General features: G+C 35.6%; 1 protein-coding gene across 2 annotated transcripts in view; it reads right to left on the bottom strand.

Moving 5' to 3' along the window:
- The window catches only part of ACAP2 (ArfGAP with coiled-coil, ankyrin repeat and PH domains 2), a 63,946-nt gene that overhangs the window by 15,419 nt on the left and 33,087 nt on the right, over positions 1 to 15,440 (bottom strand). The window contains exons 10-16 of one of the 2 annotated variants that reach the window (XM_082287680.1): positions 9,203 to 9,315; positions 7,027 to 7,047; positions 3,871 to 3,922; positions 2,398 to 2,498; positions 1,096 to 1,201; positions 458 to 666; positions 168 to 237 (exon numbers count right to left, since the gene is read on the bottom strand). In XM_082287680.1, the coding sequence (XP_082143806.1) occupies positions 168 to 237; positions 458 to 666; positions 1,096 to 1,201; positions 2,398 to 2,498; positions 3,871 to 3,922; positions 7,027 to 7,047; positions 9,203 to 9,315 (672 nt within the window). The remainder of the gene's footprint in view (positions 1 to 167; positions 238 to 457; positions 667 to 1,095; positions 1,202 to 2,397; positions 2,499 to 3,870; positions 3,923 to 7,026; positions 7,048 to 9,202; positions 9,316 to 15,440) is intronic. The other variant, XM_082287681.1, reaches the window with a different exon arrangement.

The following is a 15,440-nucleotide window of genomic DNA, read 5'->3' as shown; positions in this document are numbered from 1 at the left end:
GTGTGAATTAAAATAAACCAACACACAACTATAAACATTTTCTGCTCAAAACTGCAAGACATACACTGGGTACAAATATGTTTCCTGCACTGAACTTTCTGATGCAGAGGCTTTAAAACAACAATCAAAGTACCAAATAGAAACCTGTTTCAAAAATACTATCATACCTTTAGGAGTTCAGGTTCCCATGAATCCAATGTTAAAGATCTTACTTTTGAGAAGTGGACTCCCAAGCTCCTAAACAGCATGGAAAAAAACCACATTAACCTGTAACTATATGTTATATCTTACCTCAGACAGATTTACCATTAATTTATGCAAATAAAGCAGTTACCTTAATTCTGTTTACGAACAAGGGTCTCTAATTTTCTTTCAATATACCTTTGAAGAGGCAAACACCACCCTTCCTAACTAAGTCAATGCACAAACCAAATGCAATTGTGAGGAGTTCCCCAACCTGTGTATCCCAGAGCACTCAATGCACAATGTGATTCCCAGGTTGATACTGGCCCAGCGAGGATCTGCCAAACCACAGTCACAGCAGGCAGCATTGCCAGGAATACACTGAACTCTCTGCAGAGCACTCTCTCCTTTCAACAACTTCTCTTTTGTCTCATTCCCAGATTCTAGGCTCCCAGTAGAAGGGGATGATTTCTTTTCCTGTTTCTAAAAGAGAAAAGAAACAAACAAACCAAAAAAGAGACACATGCTAAATCAAAGAAATTAAAAGTCCCACAGATACTGACTGTGCACTGAAATCCACGAAAAGTCTCTTCTGCCAAGGCAAGCCACAGAACTAAAAAAATGTTTAGGCTTTTAGAAGATATATAAAACTGAATATAAGAATATCCTATGAATTTTAATCACATTACAGAACAATCTCAAAAAAAAACATATAGGCCATAGTAATTTTAAGATGATGAAGTGAAAGACAGATTAGATATAATTCACAGCCTTCAAAATTTCATTGCATTTCCACTGAAAGACAAACAATGGATTCTTTTTTTCCCTCCCTCTCATTAAAAGAGGTTTTACATATGTAAAATTTTCAGGATCTAAAGGGGGGGTTGCTGTTTGGTGGATTTTTAAACTCACCTCAGATTCATCCCCTTTCTCTCTATATGCTGTGGCAATACTGGTCTGAACAGCCTTAATCCACGCCTGCCGCAGCTTTTCCGAGTCAGCCTGAAGCATGCAGCTCCTGTGACAAATCAAAGTACTCAGAGAGAGTTGCCAAGCAGCTGAAATCCAGCAACACATTTCCTTGGGGGTCTGTTTTTATGGAGCAAGTTTCTTGCTATCACCACAAGTATATTGTTTAGTAGGCATCATCTAATAAATCCATTTACTTTAAGATAACAAAGCAGCTGAGCCTCTGTCAGTTGCAAATTCCTTATTTCAAAATTATTTGCAGGTAATGATAATAGATACAGAAATTACTCTTCCAAAACCCCTGAGAATGGCTTAGCTTCCTATTCCTTTCCTTATTCCAAATTTTTTTTTTATATCCTCAAATGCGTTTTATCCCCATGATACAAGACACATATATCAGTCCTTGAAAACACACTTTCATTCACTGAGATCAAGAGAGAATAATTTTAAAGCTCTCTGACAAACAGTACTTTTCTCAACAACAGTAAAAGAAACAGGTCATGAAGTACAAAACTGTTCCAACACTTATGGGTTGAAAAAGCACAGGCAAGGAAGAGCAAAATGCATGTTATAGTGAACCACAACTGGGGATGCAAACATCAGGATGGACAGCAATCTGTTCAGAAGAGAAATGTAAGGAGGAGTGGGGAGTGTAGATAGCATCCAAACCTAAAAGCAGGTTGACCTCATATCAAAAACTTAGATATGGTCACATCTCAAAATCACTAATGAGGAATCTGTGTCCTGCCCTTGCTGTGGCAGGATGCCAAACTTCCCCAAGTACAACAAATGCACTGCACTGCTGGAGATGAAAAATAATTTTAATTGGTAGTTTCATTTAGTGCACTCTGAAGTATAATTTAACATCACCGAGACAACAGCATATTCATGTGTTTCTCTCTCACTGCACCAATCAGAAATGTGGAGAAACTGAGACCTATTTTCTACATTACCAAGCAGCTGATAGTATCAGCTACTACTAAGCCACAGCAGAGCTCTGCACCATAAGCCATTTATGCAAAAAGCACAAGAATGCATGTTTATTTTAATGCCAAAAGTAAACTAAATACCAGGAACACTTCTCACAGCATCACTTACTCCCCGCCAAAATTTCAGAGAACAGAATTTTTCAGATACTTTTCCTGTTTTGATCTATCCCAAGAGAAATGTTCATCTTGCATTTTAAAACAACTAAATGTAATGATTTTTATTTTTAAATAAACATACTCCATCACTTCTCCTTACTTTGTTGGAGAAACCACCTCAAAACAGAAACGTCTTTCTATGTCTTCACAGTGTTTAACTGTGCAGAGCCGCAAGTCTTCAACAACTACTGTGGGATTATCCTAAGAGACGAAAGTTAACAAAAAAGTCACAGAGAAAAAATAATATAGTTGATACTAAGATGAGAATTCAATCCTGAATTATTAATAATTTAATTCTATTTGCCTGTTTACACTAATATTTTCCTCCAAAAATAAAATTTGAACTAAGTGGATCTGGAGATACTTAGCAGGATATATTTAGATAAATTTTAATGTTTAGTTATATTCAATTAAAATGTAATACAAACTTCGGAGAATTTCTTTTTACCTACAATCCAGTTTACTGAGTAATCAACACCTTAAATTTAAACAACAGTATTCAAACTACAAAGATACTCTAAGAGATGCAATTAACTCACATTTAAATCAGAAAAGTTATACCTAAATCAGCAGTATTGTAAGTGTCAAATAAAAAAAAAAAAAACACCAGAAGCTGAAGGCAGTGGGTTTTAAAATTTCATTCAATTCATAAGAATTCCATTCTGAGCTATCAGCATTTTAAAGGCGCAGTTAAAAAAAACCAAACAATGAGAATTCACAAACATAAAATGCCCAACCAAATGTGCTCGACTGCGTGTTTCCTTTCTAACCACAGAAATGAAGCCCCTTGATCTAACAGATAAGAGATCAGACAACAAGAACAGCCTCTGAATCTGGTCTGTTTGCAGCGAAGAGGAATTAATTGCTATAAGCTCTTTCCTCTTTTTTTCCCCCCACCGTCTCCATACAGTCTCTATTTTTTTCCAACCTGAAGAACAGCTACAGCTCCATGGTGCAAAAGCAGATTCTAGAACAGCAAACAAAGGAGCAGGGGCCCAAGACCCGACTGAAAAGGCTTCTATGGCTCAGGGCAGAGCTGGACTTGCTGCTTTAACATACAACTACTGCACTTCCCACAAGCAACAAGGCAGGTACTGACTGCTGAACCACTGTGCCTTTTCAATAGTAAGTACACGTATATTGCAACCCTGACTGCTTTGTAACAAAAGCTTTCATGCTTTTTTTCCCCAATTGCTGAATTGGGTATGTGAGCCAGTAAGTAACTAGAGGGAGCAAGTCCTGAAAGAGTTAAACACAACTGCTCAGAGAACAGCATGGAATATTTGACTGCCAGCAAGTGAGCACAAGCCTTTTGGGACCAACAACTTTTAAAGCTCTAACTAGGTTACAAAACCCACAGCAAATAAAGTATGTGCTTACAAGTCACTGCACAGGAATCTCAGAATCTGTCAGTGTAGCAATTAGTCTCATTTTACAATGGGTGAAACTAATTTAGAAAAAAGCAGTAGGTTATTGAAGATCACACAGGATGCCATGTCAGCAGTTTCTCCAATCAATCAGGAAAATCATCACCCAAACCCCGAACTATCCCAAGTCAGTTTTTGATTCTTACCTTAAATTTCTTCTGGTACACAAGTTGGTTATTTTGTATTGAGAACCAGCGCCTATTCAAATGAAGAGACATCCAGAGAATACATAACTGATTTTACAGTGCTTATTTGCCTGAGATGTGCTAACATACAGTCTACAGATAGACTGCATTAAAAAATTCACAAAAGTAATGTTGCAGTCAGTTTTGGCAAATATTTTGTGAAACTAATGAAAAAAGGGAAGGCAGAGACAAAACAGAAAAGAAAGCAAGGTTCAAATAATTTGAGTCCTAAACAAACACATTCATGTTATGACAACATTAGTTAAGCTATCACACAACATTTTCAATTCAAAGAACATTTCCTTCTGTATTTTAGCAGCAAGCTACAATTTTAAGTAGTTGTTTGATAACACAAACTCAGATAGTATGAATAATAAAAATACTTAAGCCCATGTAAACTAATAGTGAAATATTTTTAAGAGTAGAACTAAGAAATAACTTACTAAGGCACTAAAAATACTTCGGTGTTGCTACCCCAAGCAGGTTTAATATCTATCTATATTGGGCACGTCTTAAAGTTTTTGATCCTGAAATAAAAAGACTGAATATAAAAACTAAAAAAAACCCCAACAAAAATGTTTAAAGTAGGATCCTAACTTAAGCCTCAGCCTTGAAGGAAAGTATCAAATACAAGATTTAATGAAGGCATCCTATCCAATCCAAAAGATATAATGTTTAAAAATTCCTCTGAACTGTATCCTTCTTTGTCAAACTCACTGTTCACATAGGACACAACTCAGAGAATGGAAAAAGCACTCACATTTTGGAAAAAATTACCTCAGATCTCTATGTGCCTCAGATCTCTAACAATGATGTTTTATCAGACCACTGAATGAAAAAAAAAAACCCAGCAGACATAACCACACCTTTCTTGCTCTTTTGCGGATGCACAAAATAAAAGCTAACCAATTAGCATTGTTTCATACTGACAAATGAAGGGAATGTAAAAAAACAATTCAGTGAAATTTACACCTTGTGTTTTGTTTAGGCTTATAAGGCAAACCTGTGTTTACCACAGCATCATTCCTCAATTATTTCCGATACCCCACCTTTACCACACACCACTTTTTCCTGCATTGCCAGTTAGTTTGAATGGTAACAGTACACAAAATATTGTGTTGCAACAGATCTTGTTATTCTCCACCAGTTGTTGAGCTTCAAGCTACAGTTTACTACAATTAGTAACAAGAGGGCCCCATGTATATATTCAACCACCACAAGCCATTCACAGAAAAAAGCACACGAAGATGATTAAAAAAATTAATATATACAAAAAATGTTAGATTCAAAACAGAAAATCTAGTATTTGTTAGAAAAGTTAGTGCTTAGTAGACAGATGAGATTCTACCTTTTAACAGTTAATCTTTTCAAATGTTGTGCAGATACATTTAATTTAAAAAGCAACAACAGGATGTCCTGTCATCCTTGACTTTTTCAATTTATTAACAGCAGTCATTTTGGTCACTGCTATTGAAAAGGTATCATCTTTACCATCTATTTACAGATGCAGTAAGTATGCCTCAAATATAAGGCAGGTTATTGCTAATATTTATATAGGAAACTCAACAAAAAAACAGACTTGAAAAGGAAATAAACTCAGTCTTTTTTTCATGTGCTTTTTTTGAATGTAACACAAAATAGAACAACATGAAAAGCAGTGCCTAAGTAATAAATGGAGTGATAAAGAGAAAAAAAAGCAGCCTTGACCCAAGACAAAGAGCAATGGAGCAAACCTCTAATAACAGTCTTAGGTAGTGCAATTAACTTCATTAATGCAATGCTTTATTTGTTCTACAGCTAAATATTTAATGAATTACTCTAGTAAACCAGCTCTAATCTTATCAATTGGATATAAGTGAACACAAAAATTGTAACACAAATTTGTGCCATCTTTAAAACCTAGTCTAGAAGTTTGGGAAGTATTTCAGTCCCTTTTTTTACTAGTAATTAAATCTGTTAAAAAAATTTTTCAGTCCAGCCAAAAAGGGTGCATGTTTTGGCACTTTGCTAAAAGAAACTTTTACCAAACAAGATCAACAATTTAGAATGTAGGATAACTTATAGATCACACTTTTGAAGTAGATGTCAGAGTTAATACATTTTTTTTTATGCTTAACAAGATGAAAGTGTCAGGCTGCCCTCCAAGGTGTCAGCACCACAGCAGTTTTATTTAGGCCAAAAACTTGGAGTTATTCTACGTTAACCAAATACCATCAATGAAATCTACACTCTGGTGTAGCAAACAGACTGCTGGGGGTCTACACCAGCATCAGCCAGGAACTTCCGAGGTACAATCTCTGTACTGAAGGTGCTGCTACAGGGTAACCCACATCTATCAGGTTCTAAGAATAATTTCATAAATCTTTAGGCATCATGGATGAAGTAAGTACTGATTATTACCAAAGTTTCTTTAAACATGTCATTCTGTCAGAAGCAAGAGAGAAGCATGGTGAAGGAGAAAACATTCTTGGGAATATTAAAGTAATTTACACTGTCTCACTTCGTAGTGCTTAAATACAGTTGTTGCTGTTTAGAAACTGAATGTTTTCCATCATTTATACCTACACAATTCAAAACAGTATTTGTTAAATAGGAAAACACACAAAATCTATAGGAAAAAAATTCCAATTTCTGAGAACTGAGAGTAATACTGAAAAGAAATATAAAATTTATTTTGAATTTTACATAAAACAATGAATTGTGCTTTGTGATTCTCAGAAAGAAACAATTTTCTTCTCTAGCAGCACATAATTAAAACAGAGTGATTAAGAATGCACAACATTTAAAAGCACATCTATTCCCAATGCAGCTGATAAGAAAAAAAAATCTCATCAACTTCAATTGGAAAAAGTCAAGACATTGATCTTGTATGCTCAGAAGTTTGAGTGCAGAAACTTGGCTTTCTTTTTAGCTGAAAACTAGCTCAATCTTTCTAAGTCTTTTAAAGGAGTTGAGCAGCAGGTATACTGGCATCCCAGGCAGAATCCTTCTGTTATTTTCTTAGACTGAGCCACTTATACATCCATTGCAAGTAATCAAAATTAAATGCAGGGTTAATGAAGAGCTTTTTGCGTGCCAAGGAAACATTGGGAAGGTATAAAAGAAGCTGGTTGGTACCTGATGTGATCTGGCTTTTTCCTGTCATGTGAAAAAATGGGGTAGGATTAAAACATAAGGGAAAGGAGGAAAAGGAATGAAAAATGCAAAATGAGCAAAATAAGAAAAGAATTAGCATGATCATTCCATCAAGTGAAACAGGCAGTGGAAAATGGCAGCAACCCCTTCTGTGCCTACAGCATAGCAAGCAATTACAAATGTATTCAGAAATAAAAATAACAAAAATACTTCTTTATTTTTATTAAAACATAGCAAAAATGGGGGGCTAGATTCAGAAATTAAAAATTGTCTTCATTATGAAGGTCTTAAATGTATATTTTATGTATGATAACAGTAGTTTAATAACAAGTAGTAATGGTTTGTGAATATGTGGAATACAAAATTTAAATGATTGATCAATTTCAGAACTGTTTATAGATAGTATATCCAATCCTATTTTTTGCCTAAAAGCATCCAACTACTCTATCACAGTGAGATAAATTATCAAGAATCTAATATTAAAAAGGTTAAAGGTTTATTGAATGCTCCTGTGATAAACAGAAGAAAAATCTCTAAGTACATATCAATTATGTAATAAAGTAGGCAGCTCTGACTCATTAATGAGCCATTTATCTTTGCTCTCTTAAATAAATTATTGCTTGGATATGCTTTTATTAGGTATGTTCAAATCTGTAACTTAATCTGAAGGAATGTCATTGTGTACCTTGATTTAATTACAACTTCTCCTTATTTACTTGGCATCCATTTAAATTACCAAAATACAGAAGTTAGTTTTAACTGAATCCTACTCTCTAACCACTTTAAGATGAGACACATGTACAGTATTACTAGGAATGAAGCCATGTGGAAGAAGACACTCCTGTCCTGCTCCCTCCTGTCACCTTCCTGCAGAGCAAGGCCTTCCTGCTATTCAAAAGAGGAACCCAGAGACAGGGTCAGAGTTTTGCCTTCAGTCAATCCTGCAAACCACCTTGGCAAAAAGGACCCTTTCAGCCCCTTGGGAATCCAATGAAGGACAGTCTCCTGCTCTCTTACTGCAGATTTTTCTCAGTATGTTTACACTAACATTTTACTTCACACCAGGAATGTGCTTTTGATGCACATCTCCCAGTTTTCTCCCTTTGCCATCCTTTGATACTTCACAGATTTGTCTTGGAGAACTCTGAATTCTGCTTGCATGAAACTAACCCAGAAGGTACATTACAACTACAGATGAATAATCAGGCCAAAGAACCAGACCAGAAGCAGTCCAAAGCAAAATCCTTTGTACTAGTTGCCCATGACTAGCTAATATAGATACATTCTTACTGACAGCAGTGGCCCTTGCATCAGTCTACAGATTTAACTGAAGCAATCCCAATTTCTTACACGCTTGTGGTGTGCTGATATGCTCAGGGAAGTATAGAATAATTAAGATTGTAAGGGACCACACACTCAGATGCACATTCTTTGAAACACAGCAAATAGTTTAACAGAAGCACTGCTGAAAAAATAGCAGAACATGGACAGTAAAGAGAGCTCTATATCTCAACAAATTGCATTTAAAATTCAAGACCTGTATCCAATTGTGCTGTAAATGCTCCAGCATATATATTTCCTTGAAAAAAGCACACACCCTTCAAAATGCAAAAGAATTCCTACTCAGGAATAAAAATATTTAAATAGTAGAAAAATATACTGTTAAATATAGTAACATATACTGTTAAATATAGTAAATAGAGTTTTCTACTGTAAATAGCAGAAAAATATATTGTTAAAGATACATGACTAACAATATATTTTGAATTCCCAAAAGGGCCATCAAAACTACTAAGCAAAAGTCACTTCACAGGACAGGAATTCTAAAGGATAACAATTACATTGCTTATCTTTCAGGAAAAATAACATGAGTCCTTGACTGTTTTTCTCTGCTTCCAATGGCTATACAACTTCCATTCTACTCTGTCTTCTAACACTTTCCTAGCACATGCTTTCACAAGAGAAAGGTTTGTGAACAACTAGGACAGAAAACAAGGAAAAATGGCTTTGAAGTGTCATCTCTGCGTTAACTAACAGTGACCCCAGTGCTCTGTCCAAACTATGGGGTCAGTGGGTTACAGAGATCATGAATGAGATCAGAATTCAGGTGAAAAAGCAGTAATTTTATAAGCAGAAAATAGAGGTTCTGAATAATTACCTGTTCCAAGTCTTGAAGGCATTGCTGGCTCGCTTGAATAAATAACCTTCCATAACGATGCCATTGGCTGCATCTACATTGTATTCTAGTTTAGTATCATCGCTGGAGTAATCCTAGTACAAAGGAACAAGACAAGAAAAACACACTGCAGTTAAAATGAAACTTCAAATATGAGCAGTACTATTGTCAAGGAGTAAATATCTAGGAATAATGTTTTGCTTGCAACACTTATAAGCCAAACCATGACTCTCAGCCCCGATGGCTTTTTTTAAAAAAGCAATTTCAGGCAATGAGAATGCTGAAGATTTTTACTTTACCTGCAACAAGGGGAATTTCTTGTTCAGGTATTGGTGACCTCTACAGCCAAGTAGAGGACAAAAATTGTTGACAGAGCATCTGATGCTTCAACTGTCTGCTCAAATGGTCTCCCATATATTCCCAAGAAGGGGGACAGAAAAGCAGAGGAAAAGAAATAATGAAAGTTACGAGTCAAAACTGAAAAACAGTTGCAGCCTGTTGCAGACACCTGTATAAAACCAGTCGTGCTTTAGCACTTTCTTCAGTTCTGTCATGTTGACAGCTGAGCTGCATAGGAACTTAGAAGACAAGTAATCAAATAAAGATGATGCTATCAGTTAACTCTAAAGTAAAGTAATCATGGTGCTGGCAATGACGACAAGATCTTAGCAGTATTTTTTTCTTTATGATCTTGGATAAGATTACAAAATTACAAGTAGGACAAAGGAATATACATTCCCATCAACCTAATAACAACTAAAACCAGCTAATAACAATTAATAGCAGCTTTCCAAGTTTTAGAAAGGCTGACTGCTTCACATCTTTAGCAAAGGTAGGTTAGACTAAGTAATAATACATGTGGTGATCATTGGCTTTCACATTTCATTGAGAATAGCATGGACTCTTCCCAGGGAGGTAGAGTTCAGATATTCAGTGAGTGGGAGACTAACAACTACTAGGGGTGCATGAAAAAGCACACATGGAATGACATAATTTATCACAACTTTGTCGAGAGAAGAAAATAATATACATGCTATAATTTCATTTAATTGTTATTAAAATATATCGTTAAAGTAAACTAGCAACATATGGCTTCTTCCCCTTAACAAGGGTGTAAGAGACATGTTACTGAAAATTAAGTTTCAGAATAAAAAACCCAAACAAGTTAAATACTGAAAAGAGAGAACACTTTGTAATATCACTCTCCTGAATCTTCAGTAGTTACTTTATGTAAATTGCAAACAACAGCTTTGTGTGAAAAGTATACCTAAAAGTCTCTGTTTTGTAGTTTGTTCCTTAGAAATTTGTCTATACATAAAGGAAAAGAGGCAACAAATATTTATTACAAAAAGTAGCTTTAAAACCAACATAGTCATTAGCCCTATGTAACAGTCCAGGATGCACACAACTTTCGTGCTACACATGATGTTTACTCTTATACATGCAGATGGTTTGGTCCAATCCAAGGTTAATTACACATGATAGTGAAATGGTGACAAATATTAAAATAGGCCCTTTAAGCTCCCCAGTCAGCACAGCACAAACTCCTTAAAATTACTCACTGTTTTAAGCTGTTACTAATCTGAATAGATTAACTAATGTTGAAATGTTAAATCTAGATTTTTATTATTTGACAGATGATCAATGCAAGAGTTCTGAAAGAAAATGGAACTATCATATCACTACCATATACCAATCTGAATAAACATACAAGTTACAAATGAAAGTTTCACCAAAAGAAAATCAAATTTTGTATTTATTATTCAGCATTTAACAACTTTGATTTTCTGCCTGTTTCCTAGATCAGAACACGCTGAACATAAAAGGCTTCAATTAAGCTCTCAAAATAAAAAGAAGAGAAAACCACTGTGCACAAACTTAGACATGCTGATGTCACATTCCCTACCTTCCCCAAAAATTGATAAATTACTCTAACTTACCAGCTCCCAAACATAATGAAACCTGCTAAAGATTTGCATCTTCCTGCCTCAGTGATGTCTGCAACTCCTTGTCTAGTTAAAGATAACATACATTCCCTCAGTCTTTTCTGTCCAAAATACGTAATCACATTTTCCTCTGGGTTTGGAGAACTGCTGCAGAAAATGCAGCTGTCTTTTTCCAGTGAGTCCAGAACTATGCTTTGAAGATGTATACAAGTATGACAGAAAACCTTTTGGATCATTTATCATGCCACACTCTCAGCCCAAATTGTCTAAAATACTGACCCTTCTCATGAAGTGCATTTAGCATAATTTTTAACTACTTTCCTGATTGAATTCCACTTTTACAGAGCAGAAAAAAACACCAGAGTATAGAGAAAAATGTCAAATATCTCCTTAACTGTACATGGCAGACTACCAGCTTGAGGGGGGAGGGAGTAAGGCTTCCATGTGCTTTACCCATAAAACTTCATTGATAAAGTTGCAGTCAAGAAAAAGATGGCCAAACAATCAGAAAAAAAACATGCTCCATTTCAATTACATAGATAAAAGTAGAAAAAGAAACTAAATAAGCTGTGTTCTGATCTTACAGTCTCTACTATTTTATAATTAAAAAATAGGAGCAAAGCAGTCACATTATAGTTTATTTTTATCTTAGTGCATGGAAAAGTTCAGTGAATCATGAAAAATAATCAGGGGTGGAGAGAAATCCACCCATATCTTTCCAGTGTCCCGCATAAGAGAATCACATGTTAATAAACTCAGTCACTGTATGTGATTCGGAATTTTGTATTCTGCCAGCAGGCACACAACTGGTAAAGATTTCATTTTAAACATAATTAAACTAATTAGGTGTCAATTAGGACTAAAGTACATTTCACCTAACCAGAACCAAGAAAATTTAGCCAGTATTATGTAATTTTCACTGAAGCGCTACATCGCACATTTCATTTGGATTTGAAAGAAGAAACATCTATGGCTTCTATTCTGACACTCATTTTTCACGGTTGGCTGCTACTGGAAGAGAAACATGTAGAAATGGGTTATATAAGTGAAGCACACAGCATGCTTTCGTGCCTTTTTTTTCCCCTTTTTCTTTAAATGTCCATGAGGTACAGCAAACCAGCTGGCAATGGAGAAACAACTTTCATCTCCAGAAATAATACTAATCTGGTGTGTCACAGAACACTTAATATTCTTGACAGTGTTGCAGTGAATGCACTTTCATATGAATGTATCAATTCATCACACATACTTGATTTATTTCAGAGCTTGCATGTTTTTTGTTTCTCTACGTATAATTTTCTTGTTACCAAAACAAAACCCCCCATAATTTTCAGCAGCAGAGCTTTTGAATTGCTTTCAAAATTGCTATCAGGCCATGAAAGCTATTCAAACCATTTTACCAGTAAATCTTAGGAACTGTATTTTAACAGTGAATGCGTAACCCAAATGATTTTTTACTTTAGAGAAGTAGCATTTTTCAAGGTTTTTTTTTTTAAAGCAGCACACGGGAGAGCATAACTACTAAAGAAAAGACTAACCTGAAAAGTTAGGCCAGCATATACTAAACAAGAGACACTAACTGTGCAAACCCCCCACTTAGAAAGTTGCTTCCATTCCCTTCCCATTGGCAAGAGATGTTTGACATGCTTAAGCTGAAAAGTCCCTTGAGGAAATGCTTAAAACACCAGACACCACAAGCGACAAGGTTTACAGTCCAGGACAGAGTGAGAGAATGCAAGAGTGTCATCGAGCAAACAAGTCACTTGAAATACAAGCACATCTTTAGTTTTGGAGATGGGAATTATTCTGCACAACTTCTCAATGGCAGCTCTGGTTTACGCCTGCTTTGTGACTGTGGTAGCATCTGGTTTCCTATCACCTTGTTTACTCAAGATGTTAAAAATTTTCAAATCATTCTCACTCCAGCTTCAGAAGAAGATTTTACTGTAATGAAAAAGGGATTTGAATACAACAAAAACTATCTGAAGTTCAACGCAAATACTTTTCCTGTATCATCTCCCTCATTTTAGAACATAATATTAGCTCTGACACAAAACCAAAAAGCCATGAAGCTGCTCACAGGTGCAACTAATTTTTCAAGAATTTCTTAATTCACCGTGTTGCTACAGCAGTGGGCTGCAAACAGCTCAGAAAACATGAGTCATGTCTGATGTATTGACACTGTGACACCACTCTTTTAATATGAATCTTTCCCTATAAAAATGTATTGCAAAATTTTCCAAGAATGATCATGAAATTTCTAGATTAATTCATAGTATGTGTTGCTCCAGTTTAATACAGAAAAATTAATTTCTAACACTGAAAAAAAAAACCCAAAAACTTTCCTGCATATTTTCTGAGTGAATAGACTACAAAACTTAAAAGTAATTTAAAAAAGTAAATCAGATATCAACTCTGTTAAAAAAGAAATCACACTGTATTGGTGACCAAGCCCTTCCATGACACTTATAATAGCCTCTCCATCAACAGCCTAATTAAGTAGGACAATGATTATACAGAAAAGTGAGATGGGTTATTTAATTAGTGCAACTATTCTGCATGCATATGCACATATATGCAAACACAGGTAGTGGGTGGGTAGGTGTGTGCACGTATGCACTTACCTATACATTTCAGAAAAGGAACTGTTCTTTATCCACACAATGAAGGAAAGGCATCATTCTGAAGCATTGGATTAGAACTTCAGTATATTAAATGCATATATACCTCACGGAATATTCAACACAGTAAGCTTTAGAAGCTTCAGTTGTTATAAAACATGGAAGGATTTGGCATTGGAAGATTTGGGAACATATGCCTAAGAGGCAACACAGTGGAAAGCAACATGACAAGACATGTGAAGAGAACAGGGAATAAAGCTGCCATCTGGGACAGGATGACCAGATGACAAGTAATGATAAAAAGAACAAGATCCAAAGTCTAAGGCAGTTCTGAAATCCTGATGAGCTGAAAGCTAACTTGGTGTGCAGGCTGGGAAAAGCAAGTAGGAGGAGACAAAAACAGACAACATGATTTGAATAAGAAACTAAGAAAATGATTGGACAAGCTGTAAGAGGAATCTCCAATAAAACACAGTCTAGGCATTAACAGCACAAAAATGCGACAGTGACTTCACTGATAAGGACAGGAGACAACATTTACAACTCAAAACACAGAACTTAAGAGGACAACATACAGTACATTCTGACTGCCCTGATTATATTCTAGAGACAGCATTAAAATGTCAATTAAAGTAAGCAACAATAAAAGTAACATCATTGTGATCGTCACTGCTACTAGAAACCAAGAACATTTACATTACACACAGATATGGCTCATCAAGTTTCGTGAAGCTTAAAGTTTCAGTAGTAATTAAAACTAGTAGAAGCAGTTTACCTGTAAAGCAGCCTTAAGCAGCATTTGAAGAAAAAACAAAGACTGTAAACACCATTGGCAACAGCAATAACCATAATTCATGGTGACAAGTTATTATTTCTATGGCCAGTTAAAAGATAATTGCTCATAACTTACATCCTTCACGAAGCACCACTGTTCTCTTAACAGTAAACCTCTCAACTACTGTCCATTCCTGAAACTAGGCCTTTAAACCCAAAACCCTTAAAATTTGACCTTCAGCGTTAATTCTCAAGTTCCATCTTTCCCACTTCCCCGCTTTCTTCCCCTTCCTTGCCTGTAGTTATCTCCTGACTCCAAGCACAGCACGTCAGCTCTGCCCTCATCATCACATCTGCTCAATTTCACAGCAAACCCAATGCTTCTCACCAACTCCTAAAGGGATGATAGGATGCACCAATAAAAATGTTTTCAGCAATGACAAGTGTTATCTTTTCCCATTAGTATTAATATTGGCTCCTACTAAGGCTACCCAACTTATAAGCTCAGCATGTTTTCATTCTTGAATTTAGTTACCAGATTTCATTTACATTGGGTGGGTTTTTTTTAATTTATGCTACCTGAACAGATACAAAATGTATTTGAATGAGAGTAAGAAGTGTAGCATTACCTTTAAACTGGTATCTAATCCCTTTCAAAAGTGCCTGCAGTATTAGCTCACTACCAGAGAGTTCATTGGAGATATTTTTAACTTCTAGCATTATACCTGCAAAACCAATACTGATCTAGAGCTTCTGAAACATCCAAACAACAGAAGTCATTCCCCAACATGAATTGCCTAAATATTTCTCAAGTAAAAAGAATTATTGCACCAATCTTCCCAAAACAGCAACTAAATGTTCTCAATTTCATCTGTGCAC

The sequence above is a fragment of the Coloeus monedula genome (assembly GCF_965178545.1).
Source record: "Coloeus monedula genome assembly, chromosome: 10".
Taxonomy (NCBI): Eukaryota; Metazoa; Chordata; class Aves; order Passeriformes; family Corvidae; genus Coloeus; species Coloeus monedula.
Note: the sequence above shows the minus strand (reverse complement) of the source record. Positions and strands in the feature narration are given on the sequence as shown.